Genomic DNA, 20,696 nt, shown 5'->3' on the forward strand with positions numbered 1-20,696 from the left:
CGATTTATGCAAAATCGACTTCCTGATTTTACTCAATTAGTAAAGAAACGGGAGTAACATTCAGTAAGGTCGTTAGTCTTTTTGTTTTTTAGCACAATGGTTTAATCAAAAAGATGGTTTGCCTGAAAATGTCAGGGAGTCTCCCGCAGTCACACCAGAAAAAAAAAAATCCAAAAACGCATACAGCACTGAGCTGTTTTCACAAGACTTCCTTTCTAATAAACACACTTTCTCCTCCTCTCAGATGTGAACCTCAGATGCCCAAATACAGATGTGCCAACCACAGGCGCGTTGCTAAGCAAAGGAAAAGGCTAGCAACTCTGTCCAGCAAATTAGATTGTCTGATGGAGTCTGCTCTGTGGCCTCAGACGGGATGAGGCTGCTCTGTGCTCCTGTCCTGCAGGCAGGTTGAAGCTGGTGTCCCTGACCGGGCATGGAAAAGGGTCCTCGTGGGTTGGAACATAAGGACTTTGAGGAAAAACACAAAAAGACTCATTAGAACGGAGGGCGCACCCCTGGAAAGAGACCCACCGAGGTCCTGTTCTGCGCTCCGGCGACCGGCAGTTCTCAGGCTGGGGGCTGCAAGTTCCGTGGCTGGCCACCTTCTGCTCCGAGGGGCTCTAAAGAGGACGCCAGCCTCAACCAAAAGCCAGAGAGGGGAAACTCTCAAACATTTGACTGGGTTCAAAAGCCCTCGGACACCTTCTGTCTGCCTTTTCCCGGCTGGCATCTGGTTAGGGGCCGTGAATCAGAATTCAGAATCTGTGCTGCCCAGAGGCGACAGGCACAGCAGAGAGGAAACACCCAAATGCAATAAATAACGGCCAGCTCGGGACCCTGCCCCTCCCCCTCCCCCAGCTACCTCTGCAGGGTCTGCTGGTTCTCCCGCATCAGGGACGAACCCCGCCCCCAAACCACCCCACGCTACGTGGAATGCGGGATACGGCTGTCGCTTCTGCACAGGACGGAGCCTGAGTCATTCGCTTTATAGCATCATTTATGGCATGAACTAGGAACGTAATGTGTTTACACAAACACACGACAATTGTACATCGGCATCTTTACAATATTAAAGGAGTCATATACAAGTCTACAGGCGTTGTTACACAGCGCGGGGCTGGCTGCGGCGCCCCCCCCCCCGAGGTTTCCCCACCCGGGTGGAGCCAGCGCGCAGGGAAGGGTGACAAGGCCAGGGGTGTCCATCTTTGGGCCTGTCGTCTGGGAGGGAGCAGGTCTGTGAGCACCCCTCGGGGCCAGTCCTTGTTGGAACCCGGGGCCAACAGCCCCAGGTATGCCTTGTGTCCCAGTCTTATTGGCAGGCTAGTGGAACGGTTTAACTCAAATTCAGTGTGCATATTAGTGTGGGAAAATCGGAGCTGGGGACGGCTTCCTGAGCTGGGGACCCAGAGGACGCTGCTGACACATGGGCCCCTTCACCGTGGGGCCCGTTCCTGAGGTAAGGATGCGGTGTGGCCCCGTGGCTGGTCTGGATGGGGAGAGACTTCTGCAGAAGCCCGGGTGTGAGAACACTCAGGACTGGAAGCCCCAGGGTATTGGTAGGTCAGGTGACTCACCAAGTGTGGCCTGCACCCCGGGTGGCAGCAAAGGTGAGGGTCTCGGATGGTTCCAGAGCCATCCATCCCCCACACCCACCCAGCCCTCCTCCCAGCAGCCCTGCCCCGTGGGGGCCCTGCTTCCGTTCCTATGGTATTGCCACTCTTGCCTCTGTCTCTGGAACAGGGACCAGAGGTCTCCCAAGCCCCACTCTGCGGGCACCTGGGCCCCGGCCCCCGGGAGCTCCTCTGCCACGGGGGCACGCACACGTCCGGCTAAGAACTGAGCACCAGATGAAGAAGCGTTGGTCCTTGTCGGCCTCTCTGGCTTGTGCAGTTAGTTACTTCCATCTTAAATACTGTAGAAAAATAAGCCATCTGTGACGCAAGGAGACCCCGCGGAGTCTGCCACGCGTGGAGAAGGATGAACGGCTCCTCCGGAGTGGGCCGGGAGGCCTCTGCTGACCCTGCCTCGGAGAACGCTGTGCCAGGCCGGGGAGCCGCAGTGCCCCGAGAACTGTCCCCACCGCAGCATCTTTGGGTCACATTAACGGTCCTTCCGCGGGCATGCCTCCGGCGCCCCACGTTCTGTTGCCATGATACCTGGGGTTCCCTGGGCTGGCTTTGGACGCTCCAGCCCCACCCTCAGTCTCACGCCCACTGCTAAGCAGGCACAGGCAGAACTCCCCAGCACCGTTTCCAGGGCCCTGGGGGGTTCCCCAGGGCCACACGGCCTCAGGTGGGCACTGAGGCAGGGCCTAGTCCAGGGGCTCCTGCTTTATCCGGACCGCAGTAGGGTTGGGCTGCGGTCGCCGCTCCTCACGGCAAAGCACGTACTCGCTGAACTGGGAGGAGTCCACGCCACCCCCACAGGATGCAGCCACGCTAAAGCCCCTCTGAAACAGCCTCTCCAGGACCTGCCAGGGAAGACAGAAATGGTCAGCAATGCCCCGCTGCAAGAGTCTCCCTGGCTGGGCCTTGTGGGCAGGTAGGCATCAGCCAGGGCAAGGCCACCCTCCCCTGACAGCCCACAAGTTGAGCAACCACAGGAGGGACAGGAGCAGCCAGACCCCGGGTCCTCCTGAGTGACCAAACCTGGGAAGGCTGCCCCACCCTGCTGCGCCCAGGGGTCCGCAGCCTTCATCCAGAGGCAGAAAAGTCTTCGGGCCCCTTCTCTTCGCCATGATGTAACGTGCCCCCTCTCTCTGGAGAGACCCAGCCCCTTCCCCCACCTCACTGAGGCCTGACTCCACAGAGGCTCTGCCCTTGGCCTCTGGGCAGCCACCTGCTTCCCTGAGCTGTGAGTCCCAGATGGTTTGAGGCCTGGGGGCTCATCAGCTCAAGGGAACTCGGGGTGGGGAGAAGGAGGAGCCCTCTTGGGGTCTGAGTCTCTACCAGCCTCCACATCCACGTGGGTTTGTGCCTCTGGGGGGGGGGGGGGTCTTGTCACTGTGTCTGACCCCTGTGTCCCACAAGTAGTTAAGTTTTGGCTGGCGGCCTGGGGAATGTGTGCATGGAGGGGGGAGGATGGGACTCTCCCCCCCGCACCCCCCACCCCAATGCCCACTCTGCCCTCAGGCAGAAATAGGAGTCTGCTCTTAGGTCTGAAAGAGCTGGTGCAGAATAGGCCCCATCCATCTGGGGTTCTCCAGCTCTGAGACGCTTCGGAGGGAGGCCAGTTCAGAACGGCTCTGGGCAGCCATCTGGGCGCCTGCGGCTGTGCGGGTCAGCAGGGTGCGTGAGGGGGCTCCAGGCCACCTCCACTCAGCCTCTGACCTGCCGCTCCTATGGCCTGGGTTCAATTTGAATCGAAAGGGAGACTCTGGGTGTCAAATGAGGCACACTCTGTTGAAAATACTCTGGGCCATTTTTATAGAACATCCTTTTGGAAAAAAAAAAAAAAAAAGCACGGATCAATTTTTTTAAGTCCATCCCCCAGGCGCCATCATTTAATTATGAGCGGGACATAAATTATGCATCGACACATTGTTGCCTCTTCTGTGAGATGGCACGGAGGGCTTCACCGTTTCAGGGACCGCGCCTCCCTCCACCCCATCCCTGCTGCCGGAGGGCTGTGGGGAGGCAGGGGTGAGGCGGGTGGGGCGCGCGTGTGCGCGCGCACGCAGCCCTCACCTGCACGGAGTTGAGCCGGCAGTAGCCGTTGAGCGGGAAGCGGATGACGTGCGTGGGGTCCTGGTTCCAGCCGGCGTTGACAGAGTTGCACATGACGTCCCCGGTCTCGGGGAAAACCTCCTCGATGAGGGCCTTCTCGCCACTGAGCGCGATCCGCTCACCCAAGTCCGGCGTGACCCGCACCACCAGGCAGTCACAGGCGCGGCTGCGGCGCCGCTGCTCCTGCTCCTGCTGCCAGCGCTCCAGCTCGCGCACCATGGGCTGCAGCTGGTAGTACCGCGCCTCCTCGTAGAGCAGGCTGAAGTCCTGTGGGCATGCGCAGAGGGGATGGTGGGAGGTCAGGGCCGGTCTTTCCAAGGCCAGCCCCCCATGCCGCCACCTGGCCCCATGCAATACTGTGGAGCTGCGACCCCCAGGGCTCAGTGTGGACTGGGATGGTTGTACCCATTGTACAGATGGGGGAAATGAGGCTCAGGTGAATGTGTACAGGCACAGGAGTCTAGCCTTGACCGAAAGGCAGCAGTTGGTGTCCACCTTTGCCAGACTCGTCCCACAAGTCCCACACTCGCTCTCTTCCCATCTGGCCCCAAACCCCTGGAGCAGAGAGGGGCCTCTGGAAAGACCAGGGGGCTGCACTAGTGGAGCCTGAGGCTGTGCCTATGTCTGGAGACCTGCTGCCTTCTTAGAATCCCAGAGAAGTGAGGCTGGGCACAGAGCAGCAGCACCCTCATCTGCCCCGGAGGAGCTCACAGCCCAGCAGGGAGGCAGGGCACACCTCCCTGGGTTGGATGTCCCGCATGCTGTCTACCAGCTCTGAGGCCTCTGGTCATCAGTTACCTCCTCAGAGCCTCGGTTTCCTCGTCTATAAAATGGACATAAACGCCCGTCTCAGAGAAGGGGGCGAGGGCCAAAGGACAACAAAATGCGCCAGGTGCCGGGCCCACCCCGCTCTAGCAGGCAGGTGAGGAGGTGTCTGGGAGTGGGAAGCCCACCCCCAGGCAGCCGACTCCCAGGCTGGCATGCTCATGCCATCTGTCCCCCAAACACACGTGCACCCATATGTGCCCTGGCCCTGAGTAGCTCAGGACCCATGACTCGGGCCAGTCACTGGGGCTCAGCTCAAGGCTGAGTCAGGAGGCCCAACCCCCAAAGCAGGGCCCATCCTATAGGCCCTAAGCCCCTTCCTTCCCGCTGCTGGTCCCCCAGCCTCTGGAACCCCTCCGAGGAAAGCCCAATTTCCCTCCACAGGGGCTCCCCAGGGTGCCATCCTGGGCATCTGCTCTCATCCACTCCAGAGGTTTTAAACGATATCGGCACACATTTTTTCTTATGGCCCACCACCCGATGCCACACCACCAATTCCACGCAGGAGTGAGGTGTAACACTCCCTCCAGCCCGTTCCACCCCTGGGCCTCCATGCATCCACTCAGGCCGCAAGCCAAAGACCAGGAGGCAGCCTCAAGAATGCCCTGACCCCCCACCGGTCCATACCACCACGGCCTTCTATGGCCAAGTCCTAAACATAAACCCATCTGCCCCTTTGCCCCATCTTTGCTGCCTCTAATCAGGACCAAGGCCTTCAGGAAACTCCCTTGGCCTCCTGCTCCCGCCCCTCACCCTCCTTCTCCACACAGTAGCCAGGGCTAGCAGACCTGTCACTCCCTGCTCACATCCCTGCCACCGCGTTCAGGGTAAAATGCCACCAGCCACATGCCGAGCTAGCCACCAAGGTCCCACCTCAAACAGCAGCCTCCTTTCCTGTCCCCGTTCCTACGGCCCCACGCTGACACCTTCTCTCTGGTTCTGGACGGTACCAAGCTTCTTGCCACCCTGCCCGCTCACCGGGACCCTCACACCTGTTTGCCCCTGTTCCTCCTTCGCCATCCAGAGAAGCATCCTTCCCTCCAACCCCCTGGGGCCAGGTTCTCCATGCTTCCCCTTCACCAAGCTTCACTTCCAGGAAACATCTGCTCCCCCACCAAGGGGATTCAAGCATTTCGTTGTTGTTGAACATCTGTCTTCTCACTAGATTGTAAGTGCGATGAGGACAGGACCCGTGTCTGCCCCGGATTTCATTGTATCTTCGGCCTGACTTTGGTTGTTGGCACCCAGCATCAGTTGGAGGGAGGACAAAACAGCACCAGGGCCATTGGTCCTCAGGGTGCAGGAAGGGAGGGAGGGAGGGAGGGACAATTGCTGGTTCAAGGCAGGTCTAAGCTTCCTTCCTCTGGGATCCCCGGAGCCACGGAGGGGCCCAGCACTGAGGCAGCCTCTCAGAGCCAGATTGGCTGCCCTGGACAGGCTCACCCCAAGACCGGGGGATAACCTGTCATTTGAAAGGTATTGAATTTGCACCAGGCTTCCCCCTGCAAATTGCTGACAAGGAGCACACGTGGGAACCTCTAAGTCCCGTAACTCTGATGCACGACCGTCCCTCAACACGGCAAATGAAATGGGGTAAGCGCCACTGCTTAATTGTTGTTACACCCTGATAAATAAGCTAAAAACGTGAGAAAACAAAATTAGTTTAGAAAAACTGATTTAGCCCTCGGCTTCATCGTTTAACTTTTTATGGTTGCCATGACGACCATGGGTCCATTTATTAAGTCACAGCGTCCCCTGTGTAATGCCACCGCACAGGCATCGCTGGGGAGCTGCCGGCTGCAGACTTACCTTGAAGTCATCCGGGAGCAGCAGTTTTGACGTCCGCAGGAAGCTCAGGACGTAGCGGAAAATCTCCCCATCCCGGTCGATGAAATAATGTTGCTTTAAACTGTCCAGGACGATGGGTTCAGTGCCATTGAAGAGGCGGCTTATTCTGGGAGAGGGAGAGAGTGGGATGTCTGATGGAAGGGCCAGGCCACCTGCCCTGCCCCCACCCCTTAGGGTCTGCCCTGCTGGAGGGGCGGGGGGCCTCACATGGGTCACTCTGGGACTGTACCGGGCATGACGGATGTCCGCATACACCAAGGGCAGCCAGGCCGCAGTCAGGACACTGGCACACGTTGTATACCCAGCCTACACTCACAAGCCACAGCCAGAGAGAGACGCGCCTGGCTGCATGCACCCGCGGACACATGACAGGCTTGGAAAACTACAGTGAGACAAAGACACAGCCTCGTTGCCCCATGCACGCCAACCCCTGCCAGACAGACCCCGCCCCCCCCTCCCCACCGAAAACTCCCACTGACCGTCAGATACCCCAGCCCATGGCCACACACCCAGCTAACACGCGTAAGCCCGGCAAGACAGTCTTGGGTCCCACACCTCGCCCAAGCCACACAAATGAGCGGCACATGGGACACACCTGGGCGAGAGGCACAGGCTCACACGGTCCCCTCCCTTGCAACACACAAATCACACGCAGACCCGGACGCGCCCAGGCAAAGGACACGCCGGCCAGCGTGAACCGAGCAGAGACACAGCCGTTTGCACTGGACAAACTCACAGGCAGACCATGCGGTCACCCGCTCAGGGGGCCCTGGGGGAGGAAGAGAGGCAGGCGGGAGGGACAGCATGTGCCACAGCAGACGTGCACTCAACAGCGTGCTTGCACACACGCTGCGGTGTGAACGCATCTGCACGCACCACGGTCTACACAGAAGCACGCACTCCAGTGTGCCCACACGCTGGTGGATGCACGCAGACAGGTCCCATCCCGGCACCCTGTCCTCTGAAGGGCACTTGGTTCTGACAGAAACACAGGACCTGCAGGATGCTCGTGGGGAGCCCCTGATACCTGTCCCCATCCGCTCCAGGGAGGACCCTGGCCTCAGGGCCAGGGCTGGGGCCTCTCCAACGCCTAGGGTGGCTGGCCCCATCTGGCTGATTCCCTGGCTGCCCCCAGGCCCAGCTGTGGACAGTTAGGAGCCCCCAGGAGGGGTGGGGACAGCCGAGAGCTTGACTCAGGAGCAGGTGGGAGGTTGGCAGTGTCCCCTCAGTGATGACACCCCCAGACATCCTTCAGCAGGCGGGGCCCCACACCAGCTAAACCCTGCCAAGGTGGCAGCTTGTAGGCACAGCCCGGGAGAATGGTGGCCTGGTCTGGGACTGAGGCCTTCTAGCCCAGCCCGCACAAGCTGGTGCCTAAGCCTCCTGCCTCACTGCCCCTACCAGGAAGGACCCTCCAGGGGCTCTCCCCTCTCTGCCAACAACCCAGTCCTCCGTCCACTCCAAGTCACTGTTCCTGAGGCCCTGCTCTGCCCGACCATTGTGTGCCAGTGCACGTGAGCGGGGCGGAAGCTGAGGGGTTAGAGTCTCCAGAGCCTCGCTCAGGGCCTCCCATCTATACTGTTCCCCACTCTGGTGGCCTGGCACACTCAAGGCATTGGCTGGGAGGGCCTGCTCAGGTGTGCAGCAGCCATGCAATCACACATTCTCCCTCTGGGGACATGGCCCAGCCCCTGTCCCGTGGGGCCGTAGAAAAGGCAAGGCTAACTCGTGGATGCGCGTGAGCCGCTCAGAGTCTATGATGTGGCGTGGAGAGGCCCCAGCCTGTGGAACCAGCACTGCCGTCACCCAGATACGACTCATCTCGGGACTCCTCAAGCCATGGAGCCCTCTCACCTCCCCAGGCCCGGGGGACACAGCCCCTGCTGGAAAGCCTTACGGGCTTCATGGCCTGTTCCAGCTGCACAAGTCCCCAAAACCTGACCTCCACAGAGCTTGGGCATTCAGATGTCAGAATGAGGGCCATCCAGCACCCTAGAGACAGATGGGACGAGGCAACACTGCCTGTCCCATGGGCAGTCCTCAGCAGCAGACAGCCGAGGGCCCAAACATGGCACCAGCAGGAAGAAGGAAGAGCCACATCCACAGGCAAGCCAGCAAGTCCACAGCCTCAGCCTCCCTGTGCAACTTTCTCTCCTGTTCCTGGTTGAGCTCAAACACTCTGTGCAGCAAGCAACATTCTAGGCCACGGCTGGCTGGGGCTCCACACCATCCTGTTGGTCTAGAGGGCTTCCTGGGTCACCCACATTCCAGGGCTGGCTGGGTTCTAGGTTGTCCTGTTGGTCCATGGCTAGAAGGTTCTCAATCCGCCTTACTTTAAGACTGGCTCTAGACCTTACCATCAGTGTCTCTCCAAGGGACAAAGGCCTTCCATGCCCTCAGGATTTGAGGCTACCAAGGATGAGAGCAGCTTAGGGCAGGTTAGGACAATGGTCACAAAAGGACAACCCCCGCCTCCCCCACCCCCCATCACTTTGCAGGGTCTTGGGAGCCAACTCCTTTCTGGGCTACCCTCTGAGAGAGGCTACAGGGTTTTGGGGCGCCTCTGACCCCAGCTGATGGAGGTCTTTTGTTTAAGCTTTGGCTCCAATTTCCCGGATGTTTCGGTGGAAGATTTTATTAGTAATTTGCGGCTTCCCACAGCCGGCATGGATACCAGCTTGGGACTGTGATGACAGCAGCTAAAGGATGTCCGGCAGGGATGAGGGAGGCGGCAGCCCCTGGAGTTCATTTCCAGCCCTGGGCAGCCGTGCTCTGCTCTTTATGGGCAAGGGCTGATGGCTTTCCCTGGGCCACCCAGTGGTAGCACCTGCTCCCTGATGAGCCAAGAACCAGAAGCCCAGACATAGTCCCGTGGGCACGGGCCCCGAGGGTGCAGGGCATAGCCCCCTGGTCTCACAGCACTGCCCGAGGTGGGACTTTCCTGATACCCAGAACCCCCCGCCTCCTCGGTGACCTTAGCAATCTTCTCCATCGCTTGGTGACTCATACATCAATGCCACTGGGTGAGGGATTGATCTTGGTTTCCGGAATTGGTGAAAAACATTTCTTTTTAATTTTAATGATTCACTGAAAGAAGGATGAGAGAGATCTGAGGGGCTCTTGCCAGCACAGCAGCCCCACCCACCTCCCAGGCCCGGCCTGACTCACTGTCCGCTGACTGTCCTGCTGTCCTACAGGTCACGCAGCCCGTTGGCCTCGAGGCCGAAGCTTCGGGCCCTGGGAGCAGCCCTGCCCTGAGCCAGAAGCCATCCAGGCAAGAACAACAGATTCATCGCAGAGCCCCAGCCTCGGGGAAGGCACGCAGACTGCCACCCCCTCCAGGCACATCCTGCCGCCGAGGGTCCCACCTGCCAGATTGCGAGCCACGTGGCCTCGGCTCCCTGGTGAGGAGGCCTGCCCCACCACAGAGCAGCACGATGGGCAAGGATGAGCTGCCCTGTGGGTATGGGAGGGGCGGGCCACCCCCCTGTCCTTGCTGCTCCCAGGCAGCAGCCTGGAGACGTGAATGAGGCAGCCATTCCCTGCAGGCCTGAGCTGCGATGGCTCTAGAAAGGCAAGTGTCTGATTTCAAGAAACACTCTTCAGAGAGGTTGTGGGCAAGGGTTTTATGAATTTCACTCACAAACGTCGCCAACCGATTAAGGGATGATCTATCTCAAACAACCCGGGAATGCCGCAGAAGGCAAAATTGAAATTAAATAAGCAGAATCCATCTCCCATCCTAGACAGAGCTCACAGGCCGCCACCGCCACGTGGCCTCGTGGCTGCGGCCCCGGCGAGGCCCCAAGTTCACCAGTGCCTGCCCCAGGCCTCAGCCTCTGCTGGGCCGAGGGAATGAAGTCCCAACTGCCATCTGTGCCCCAGACTCCCCAAATTCTGAACTGGACTCTACATCCACCTCCAGCATGTGCTTCTAGAGGGAGCACTCCTGCCCCCGTGGAGGGCTCCGCCCTGGCCCTCATCAAGCCGCCATGCGCTAGGACTCCTCCACAACGAGCCTTCACACCAGCGACAAGGCAGACTGACAAGGAGGCTTCCCAGAGATGATCCCTTGGTGTCTGGGGGATTAATTAACTCCTCTTGTTTTTTTTTTAAATGTATAAAACGAGGGCGATACCCTGTAGCCTTGGCCCTCCTGCTGCTCAGCCCTCGGCGGTGGCCGCCTCGCTGTGCCAGGGAGCAAGCAGTCGTGGGCTCTGCGTGCAGCGTGCTGTACCATCTCCAGGGGGTGCTCAGAGACCCAGCCCATCTCTGGTCCGCCCTGCTCCTATGCCAATGGGAAACCAGGTCCCTGGGAGGGACGTGCCCAAGTGGCGGGAATGGGGGATCTGATAGTGCCCAGCACCTCCCACAAAGAGGCCCGGGAGTCAGGAGCTCCAGGAGCTGGGCGGAGAGCCAGGTGCACTGTTGGGATGCTCCTGGTCAGAGACACCTCATCTGCAACTCCCCCTACCTCCCCACCCCTGCCCAAGAGAGCCGGCTGCTACACCCGAGGGTCTAGCAGTGGCCACGCGGACAGACAAAGCTGGAAACTGCAGCTCTCCTCATCCTCCCCCTTGTGTACTTAACCAAGGGTCAGAGTAGGAAACGGGATTAAATACTTCTCTCCCCCCAGGATCCCAAGGAGCATGCAGCATGGCTCACAAATGATCCTTGGCAAAGGCCAGGCCTGAGGCTCGCTCAAGGGGACCCTGAAGGTACCTGAGATTCCCCAGCCAGCTGCTGGCCACTTTCAGGTGGGGCTGGCCCTGAGTAAGGGGCTTCTGCCGGTGGGTCGGGAGCTCCACCGGGCACTTTCAATACCACCAGCACAGGGTCACAAGTCCCTGTAGAAAACATCTTTTAAGAGGTAGACTCGGCCTCCCAAACTCTAGTCCTCCAGGTCCAGGAGAGCGGGAGGGCCCTGGAGAGCCTGAGTGGCTGACAGAGGAGACAGAGCCCACTGGCAGCGGGCTGCAGATGGGACCAACAACCACCGTGCGCCTGGTGCTCCAAAGGGCTCAGCTCTTACCTGGAGTCAGGGTACTTGGTGAGCGTGGCCAGGCTGCTGGTGTACATGTGGCCACCCACATCGATGTGCACGGGTGCGTTGGACTTGGTGAGCTGGGCTGGCAGTGGGATCCCCTGGGCGGCCAGGGGAGACACGGGCGACCGGGTAAGAGACAACCGGGACATGCTTCCTCCCTCCTGGAGATGGAAACAAGGTGAAAAACGAGAGCTTCTCCACAACAGAGCTGGGCACTCCCTTTTATTGCCAATGTGATCACAGATCTAATCAGATCACTTCTGCCTGTGCCTGATCACATATTCAGCTGACAAATTATGGCCACCACTGTAATTAAGTGTATTTGCATCATTTTCTTCAAAGAACCAGAGGGAAAAAGAAAGATGCTTATTAGCAATAAGAAATCAAGAAAAAAATTTTCAAGGTGTCAGCCTCCAGGGGCATAAAACAAACTGCAAAATTCTAATTAAAGGTCGCGGGCTTATGTGTTAGATGTGAAATATCCCCTGACAAACGAATCACCAATTTGTGAATTGGGATTCAGGGGTTTTTGCAAGTTTGTCTCAGTAACGAGACACCTCTAAATTAGTGACTTCCTCAGCACCTAAGGCGTTGAGTTTTATACATGTAGTAAATTTCACATCAAATTAAGAGCATTTTTGTTTCAAAAAATACATAATCGCACAGCCAGTCAACAGCCATCTCTTGACTGCGGCGGCTGGGAGGAAGGGCGGCGGGTAAGCAGGCAGGCGCTGGGGATAAGGGCAGAGAGGGGGCCACCGGCCGCTGCCCCAGCCCACCCTGCTGGCTCTCACCGCAGTGCTGGCGCTGCCGTGGGCGTGAAGCGAGGACCCGCTCGGCCGCTCCTTGCGGTGAGGCATCTAGGCTTCCATCGCTGCCCAGAGTATCTGTGGGGAGCACCGACAAAACCATAGGGCTTTTACTCCTCAGGAGTCGTGGGCGCTGGGTCTCCCAGAGTCAAAGACGCTTGGAATCCTCCTTTCTGCATTTTCTCTCTGGGACCCCCCACCACACAGCCCTCTCCAGATTCCACCCGCCACTACCCTATCCCCACGCTCCAAAGCCGTAGCAGCTTACACGCACACACGCGCGCGCACACACACACACATAACACACACACACACACACACACACACACACACACACACACGTGTTTTCTGGGCAGCTCCACGTCTAATTCGGCTAATGACAGTGCTGAAACATATGCTCACCATTATTGCCCCAAAATGTTTCAGAACAAATCTGATTTTCCTGGTATTTTGGTTCAGAGCCATGTTACCAACCGTGTCTCCTCTTGCATCAGCAGAGAGCCCTGTGGACCACAGCTCAGGGAGGATCCCCCAGCCTCCATGGGCTCGGGAGCCCAGGACTCTGAACACCGTCTCCACGGTGTTAAGATGCAGTGTGAGAATGGCCAGTCACAGAGAAGTCTCTTTAGGCAGAAGCCAGGGCATAGGGAAGAGTGAAAGTCACTTAGGAAGCCACCTCTCCCCTAGGGCGCCTAAGAGAGGAAACTTGTCTTTGTTTGCCTGGCCTGCACCTCTGCAGTTTCAACCCAGACCCCCAGAATGGTCTTGTCTGTGCCTAATGTATTCCAGACCCCCTCAGGATCACACTCCCCCCCAAGGCACTAGAGAGCTGGCCGGAAGGAAACAGAGAGCAGCTCAGCAAACGGACCCTCCGTTCTGCTCTTCTCCACTAGTGACTTTCCTGTGTGCCACGACCACCTGAAATAAGACTGTCTCTCAGTCACTAGAAGCCACCTTAGGACCCTGCCGAAGGGGGACGGGGGGTGGGGGGAGAAGAGGTCTATGCAGCCCTCTGCATTGACCTGAGGCTGTCTCATAGGGCACAGTGAACACCAACCCCCTCCCACACACATACACACACACTGGCTCCCACAAGCCTAACCTGGACTTCTCCGTCGCAGGTTTGACTTTGTGCCTTGAAATTCAACATCCAATTTTAAAACATGGACCAAGGTCCAACGAACGTCAATACTGCACATTTAAGTGAGGTTACCATCCTAGGATCTGTTCTGCCCTCAGTGCTCTGGCAGGTTCCCTGACATGAAACTGGGGTGGGGGTTGCGATTAAACAGTGATGTTTAATTTATACTCTCACTGGGGGGCTACTCAGGGTCTGCGGCTTTTGGCATTCCTGACTTCTGGCCAGCTCAGAAAAGAAATGCAGGTCACTTATCTCAAGGAAGTTCTGAGAAACCAAAACAGACCTCAGGATGGGTTTTCCTGCCCTGGGAGGTTCTGCTGGGGGAGGAGTCACAAGGAAAGCCACAACTGAGGATAAAGTGTGCTGGAAGGGATTCCAATGGAAATTCTATCAAAGCGGACTGCGCAATGTTTTACTCAAGTGACATTTAACACCAAGTACCCATCACAGAAGCTGCTCAATCCTGTTCTCCTCCAGCCTCTTCTCCATCACAAGCGCAACCTGACGTTCACTGGCAAACCAAAAAACTCACCGTTGGAAGCCCCAGGCTTTACGCCTCCACCAGAACCTCCAGGGCTGCCTCCGGCCAACGCATCTGTGCTGGACAACGACCCTTTCCCCGACACCACTGCTGAGGTCAGAAGCACAAAAGTGGGTGCAGTAAGAGACGCAAGTTCATTTCTTCAACATCACCGGCAAACCCACGACCCACCACCCAGCCCCAGCGCGCCCCGGCCCTCCCGAGGCTCGCCCAAACCGCCTGTTGCAGGGGTCTCCGCGCTGTAGCGTGCTCCAGGGCCCGCGGGTCTCCAAACTGGCTAGGTATTGACCCGCTTCCCTGAGCTGCGGTGGGAGCCCCGGGTCCCGCGCCCGCCCGCCGCCGCCGCCGCGCCCCGCCCGCCGAGCGGAGGGAAGCGAGCAGAATGCCACGCTCATTTACACACAAAATGATTTTGTGTCCCATTGTGTTCGCAGTTGTTCAGCTCTCTGGGGGTGATTAAACTGGCTGAGCTGCGGCAGCTTGAGACGATTTCACTAAATCGCTTCTTCGTGAAGTCGCTTCTTTGCTAAGCTGTTATTTTAACCATAAAAGGTAAACAGAAGGCGCCTCGCGAGCTCCCTTCAGCTCTGCGCCCTGGGCGCCAGCCGCGGGCGAGAGTGCCAGGGGCCTGCGGAATTGTCCGGGATGGAGGGGGAGGGCGGAGGAGGGAGGCGGGCATGCCACCTGGTGCGCGCCAGCCCCGCCGCAGAGCCCGCCGGCCGGTGTGAACTTCGGGGCGGCCGAAGCCGGCTGGGCCGAGGCCGGCGGCGCCGCGGGGCGGGGGTGGCCACGGAACCGGAGTGCCTGGCAGGGCGGGGAGGGGTGTACGGCGGGGGCGGGGCGGAGGACAAAGTTAAATCAAGAGGCAGACACTTAGAGACCACAGATGGGAAGCTCGCCTAATTAAGGACGTAAAAGCGCTTTTGTTCTCAAAGTTTATTGTTGCCGGGATTAAAAAAAAAATTAATTGAAACTAATGCTGTTATTCACTCGTGCAGTTAAATTCCTTCATGCACATTTGAGACACGGAGTGAAAACTTGAAGCTTATCTTTCTGCAGTCGAGGTGGGGGGCAAGGGATGACGGAAAGGCGTTTGGGCTGCGGGAGAGGGGCATTTCCGAATGTGTGCCCCGTGCGCGCGTCCAGGTCAGGGGGTACCCGCGGGCAGCAGGAGCCCGAGGCGTCTCCGCAAGGCCCGCCGGGGCCCCCAAGACCGCGCGCCTGGGACCACCACCAGCTCGCCGGCCCCCCCGCCCCGTCTCGGACTCGCGTGGTGGGCGTCAGACGACGCACATCTGTCCCGTTAGAGACTTTTTTCTCTCTGATTTGGGCGCCAAGCCGGGCCCTGTGCGCCCCGAAGCCCCAGAGGCGTGAGCCCGGGGCTGACCCCGGAAACTCGCTGGCCCTGCAGGGCGCTCGGCCCTGCACTGAGGCCCGAGTGCCGGGACCTGCAACACCACCACCCCCACACCCCGCCCCGCGCGGCAGGAAGCTCGGCGCCCGCCCGCGTGGGGAGGGTCCACCCGGGGCCAGGGCCAGGGCCAGCCCACGTGGGCAACCCCCCCTCCCGCGCCAGGCCTTTGTGCTGGGTGCCCCCGCGCCGCCAGCCCCCGCCGCCAGGCACCGGGACAAAGCAGCCGCCCCTACCCAGGTCCGAACCCCGGCCGAGCTACTTTCTCGGTATCACCGCCACTTTGGGGACAGGGGTGCGCGGCGCCGAGCGGTGGCCGCCCGCGCGGGGCTTACCTCGGAGCCGGAGCGGCGGATCGGGCTCGGGCGCAGCCCCCGCCCCCCGCAGCCGCCGGTCTCGGGCGCCGGGCGCAGCCTGGCCGCCTATGCTCGCTGCGCGGGTCGCTCCGGTCTCGTCCTGGAGTTACTTTCTCTCTCGCCCCCAACCCTCCCCCCACCCACCCCTCCCGCCCCGGCCCCCGCTTCGCGCGGCCCCTCGCGGCGCGGCGCGCCGGGGCCTCCCCTCCCCGCCCTCCCCTCGCCTCCTCCCCTCCTCGCGGCCGCCGCCGCCGCCACCGCCGCCTCCTCTTCGCGCCGCTCTCCGGCTGCCCTCCCGCCGCTCCCACCTCCTCTCCTCCCTCCTCTCTCTCCAGCGGCCTTCCCTGATTGCTGGCGAGAAAACCAGCCCCCCACCCCAGCCCGTAGCCCGCGCCCCGTCGCGGCCGAGCCCGGACGCAAAGGGCAGCGATCCGGCTCCAAATTACCCAGCGCGGCGAGCGCGAGCGGGAGCGCGCGGCGACTCCTGGCTCGGGGCTCGGCTGCGCCGCGGGGCAGAGGATTAGAGTCGCAATTAGCTCCGCGCGCCCGCGCCTGCCGCGCTCGGCGACAAAAATGCGCTGGTTCCCCTCCTTTCGCCGGGCGATCCCCACCCGCCTCTCCCGGAGCCCGAGCCTTCCCGCCGGGGCCTCCGCCAGGACCCTCCCGGGAGCGGTGCGCCCGGGCCCCCGCGCCCTCCGCCGCCCAGCCCCCCGCCCCCCGCCGGCCGGCCACGCGGCGCCCGGGCCTCCTCCGGGCTCGGGAGGGGGCGGGGGAGAAGCTGATTTTAATCATTGTCATTTCATCTGATGTAATATTTCCCCGGGCGCTTTCAGCTGGGCATAAATTTTCGGCTCCCAAATAAGTAACACAGGGCACGTTTCTCACATTTCTTGACTCTTCGGTTACAAAGAGGAGAGCAGCCGCCGCCGCGGCGCCCGGGGGTAGGGGGCGGGACTTGGGAAGAAACTGGGCTGCGAGTCGGCCGGGGCTGGAGCGGAGCCGGGGGCCAGGGCCGCCCCTCCCCCTCCACGGCCTCCCTCTCCGGGTCTCGGCCCCGACTGCCCCTCTGCCGGGGAGCAGCGCCGCCCGTGACGTCTGCGGACACGCGGTCGGCCACCGCGGGGGAGGGGCGCGCGGGGGGCGCCCGGCCCGCAGCCCGCGGCCAGATGCGCCATTTCCTTTCCGCGCGCGGCGCGGTGGAGAGGTCTGCGGCCAAGACTCCCCGCGGCGCCGCGGCCAGCGCCCGGGGCGTCCCTCCCGGGCTCCGGGGTCGGTTGCCCCTTCCTCCTCCGCTCCTACCTCCTCCCCCACCTTCCTCTCGCTCCGCTTTTTCCCTTGCGCCCCGCCCGATCCCCCGCCCCCCCCCCCCCCAACTCCCATTTCCCGACTCCTAGGAAACGGTGCGCCGAGTCTCTAGTGCGCCTGGCCTGCACTGCGCCCCCGTCCGGCTCCGGGGACGCCCGGGCCGGAGCCTGGCTCCCGCTGGAGGGCGGGTGCGCTCCGGCCGGGAGCGGCTCGGAGGCCCCCACCTCGAGCTCCAGCCGGACCTAGACGCCCCCTAGCGGCCTCGCTCACCCGGGGCGCTCGGGGCGGGGGCGGAGCGGGGGGGGGGGGGGCGCGGGTGGCAGGAGGACCGAGTCAGGGCCTGCTTCCCTTCACTAGGGCACCTGGCGCGTGGAAAGAGCGCCCGGACCGCGCTTCTGTAACTTCTCCACGCGGGAATAAGCAGAAACTTTCCTCCTAAGGGAAGGTTTTATTTATTTATTTATTTTAGAGCTCGAACTACAGGAGAAGGGGGAAATTTTCTCATTAAAGTTACATCCCTGCAGTTAGTTCAATTACTTGATATATGCAGAAGATGTTGTAAATTTATAGATTTAAATAGCTTACAAAGATGCCGCAGGCCCCATCAGTTAATTTCCTTAATTTATGGATTTTTAGCTGCTCCTAGAACAGAAAGGGGGCCTGGAAGTAGGTCAGGGATCTGTGCAACAGCTCCAGCGCGGCCCACGGGCTGCCCACTCAGCTCCCCACGCCCTGGCGCCTGCGGGCTTCTGGCTCCCAGCTCTGGCCTGACAGCAGCACTCTTTGCTCTCCCAGCTGTGGCCAAGCCAGGCCCGGGAGGTCTGCTCTGCTACGGAGCGGAGGCCCCAATCTCTCCAGGGCTGCGCAGGGCCACGGAACAGCAAAGCCCCCATCAACGCTAACCCCACCCGGCCCTGAAGAAATGGACCCAAAGAAAAAACGAAGCAAGTATCCAAATATTTTGATCTCCTGTGTCCTCCCTTAAATACTGGCTGGGACCACAAATGGCGTAGGGTGTGGGTTCCCCAGACTTCTGCAGGGGCAGAAATTACCCCCTTTCCAAGCTTTTGAGTGCTTGGGGCGAAGGGGAGCATGAGGAAAAATGCACTGGTGAAGCTGGTGTTTGAGGGGCAGACCCACTGAAAACCTGCTTGTCATGGCCCTCGTGGCCCCCAGTGTCCCTCACTCTTCTCCCACTCTCTCCTAAGGTGTCTGCTACAGTGTCTTTGTTTTTTGTTCAATGTGGATGAATATATACATATAAATTCATACTTGAAAGGTTGGTATAAACCAAACTGTTTTAGGAAGCCACATGGCGATGTGATTAGTATTGGTATTCATGATTTAACATTTCTTTTCCCACTAGATGAAGTTTCTAAGATTTGCAAGGTACATGTCAAGGACGGGTGTATAAATGGATTTTTATTTATTCACAACTCCAAGACTAATTGCTTCTCTTTGCCTCAAGGCCATGAGATTGGTTTTAATATGACACTTCAAAAGTATTCATGGAACTACAGAGATACTAAGTGTCATTGTTTAAGAGACAAATCTCACTGTGGTACTGGTGACCCTGAAAATAGGATGTTCCACTTTATTTTAAATTCCTCCATGTTTTTTTAAGAGTTCCACTTTATACCAACTATATTAAAAATGCACAATTTAATCGAAACGAGAACTGACCATTTTGCAGGACCTTTATTTCCTTAATATTGCTGGGAACTTTGTTTTCATATTCCTGAATCCTTTTATTAAAGAGCTGAACTTTATACGTGTCATTAAGAAGAGTAAGTTTGGGTCATAATTTATTCTCAAGTGTTTTAAAAGTTCCTGGCTAAATGTCAACCATCTTTTACATTGAGAGACTTGGGCATGGACTGTGATAGGCCTTTAATGATCTGTGGTATATAATGCAAGGGTGAGGCTTTTTTTTTTTTTTTTTTTAATTGAAGAGGTATAATTAGGACCGAAAACATTGAAACATGTTGTAAAATGCATCTTGTTTCATTACTGTGGTCCAAGAGGCGAAATTGGATGTGCGTCTAATCAGAATGTCACTTGCCCTATCAGTAGATTTGACTAGAGCTTAAACCATTACAGTTCATATTTTTAAAAGTGGGTTCAAACCTGTGCTTGCTTTGGGGTTCCTCCACGGGTGCTCATGTGAAGCACGATGTAGGTCAGGCCCTGTGTCCGGGTGCTGCGGACAAGACCTCCGTCTCCAGATGCTTCCTAGTGGCTTCCAGTGTGATTTAAGTTGTTGCTGTTTGCAGACAATGTTTAGAAACAAGGACCTCAAGAAGGAAAGTATAATGAGCTCAAAATGAGGGGTCGGGGGAGGTGCTGGGGTTTTAAGGCAGAGCTCTTCCCCCAACTCCAGATCCCCCCTGGGCTGAAAGCCTGGCCCTCCTAGGTCTGTGCCCACCTCGAGGCTCAGAGATGCCCCCTGACCAGGATAGGATGGAAACTGGCTTGGCCCAGAGATTAGGCTGACATCCACGTGGCTTGCATCCCAGAAACCCTCCTGGTTAGGATCTCAGAGAACCTGGAGACCGAACAGAAAGCTGAGTCATGTGACTTCTGCCACACACACACACACACACACACACACACACACACACACACACACGTCCCCGCTCCAAACTGGGTCTCCTGTCAGCTGGAGACCCACTCCTGGGAGAGCAGAGGTCCAGACGTGTCTGAGGGGTGGCAGTGTGTGTGTGTGTGTGTGTTGGGGGGGGGGGGGTTGCAGATTGCCCCTGCCTGTCCTTGAAGGGGATGAAACAAGACCAGCCAGCTGTCACAGAACTCTGCCCAGTCCCCAGCACTATGCTCAATGGGCACTTACAGCTTCTGGGGGAACAGAGAGCAGGGATTGCCTCCGGATGTTGCAGACCACCCCACCCTTCTTGCCTTCCTCCCGTAGCCCTGGCACTCTGCTCAGAGCCGAATCAGCCTTCTTTCCCTGTGTGCCGGCATCGGGGTGACAGGAACGACACAAGACTGAGCTCTCCTGACCAGGCATTCTTATGTAGTGGTGGCCTGTGAGGGACCAGAAACCACCTCCCCCCCAAACCCGCAAACGGCTCACCACTTTGCATTTGAGCGTTTCTTCCAAGGGAAGTTTTAGTGTTTCTACCAGAGTCTCGAAGGGTCTATGTGAATGTGGGTGCAAAAAAACAAAACCAAAGCTACCTCCGAGTGGCTTCAAGATGGGAGAAGTTGATTCTCTCACATAAGGGCAAGTGGAGGCTGAGTGGCCCCGGTGTAGATCCAGGGGCCTTAGCAGAGTATTCAAGGACCCAGGCTCTCTCCACTTGTCTGCCGTCCCCCACACATTGATTGGCCTGCCCTCAGGCCACTCCTCTCTGGTCTCAAGATTCTTGTAGCTCCGCGCTTCACCCCTACTTGGGCACGCTTGGAGAGCAGGGAAATGATCCCATTGGCCAATTTACAAGCCAATCCCTGGGAAAAGTATTAGCTTGGACCAATCAGGTTTAGCCCTTGTCCTGCCTGGGGCTTAGTCTGTCCTGAGCCCTGGGGAGGAAGGTGCGCGCTGGGCACAGCCGGGCTCTGCCTGGGGGAAGGGGGAGAGAATGGGCTTGCTTCTGGGGGCTGGGGCCTGCCAAACGCTGAGCTGGAAGGAAGGCGGAAGGGAAGCCCCAACGCCCAAAGGCACCTCCAGGGA

General features: G+C 58.8%; 1 protein-coding gene across 2 annotated transcripts; it reads right to left on the reverse strand.

The window, feature by feature from the left end:
* Positions 1-979: 979 nt before the first annotated feature.
* On the reverse strand, positions 980-15,989 carry KCTD15 (potassium channel tetramerization domain containing 15). 2 transcript variants are annotated; one of them, XM_043599072.1, is made up of 7 exons: positions 15,683-15,989; positions 13,928-14,023; positions 12,240-12,332; positions 11,431-11,606; positions 6,360-6,504; positions 3,687-3,992; positions 980-2,470 (listed from the first exon to the last, which is right to left on the reverse strand). In XM_043599072.1, the coding sequence occupies exons 3-7, from the start codon at positions 12,303-12,305 to the stop codon at positions 2,312-2,314; spliced, it is 852 nt and encodes a 283-aa protein (XP_043455007.1). In that variant the 5' UTR covers positions 12,306-12,332; positions 13,928-14,023; positions 15,683-15,989; the 3' UTR covers positions 980-2,311. The 2 variants fall into 2 exon arrangements, with proteins under 2 accessions (XP_043455007.1, XP_043455008.1); XM_043599073.1 differs by having other exon boundaries at positions 13,928-14,026; positions 15,683-15,832.
* Positions 15,990-20,696: the final 4,707 nt, after the last annotated feature.

This window comes from Prionailurus bengalensis, chromosome E2 (genome assembly GCF_016509475.1).
Source record: "Prionailurus bengalensis isolate Pbe53 chromosome E2, Fcat_Pben_1.1_paternal_pri, whole genome shotgun sequence".
Classification (NCBI taxonomy): Eukaryota; Metazoa; Chordata; class Mammalia; order Carnivora; family Felidae; genus Prionailurus; species Prionailurus bengalensis.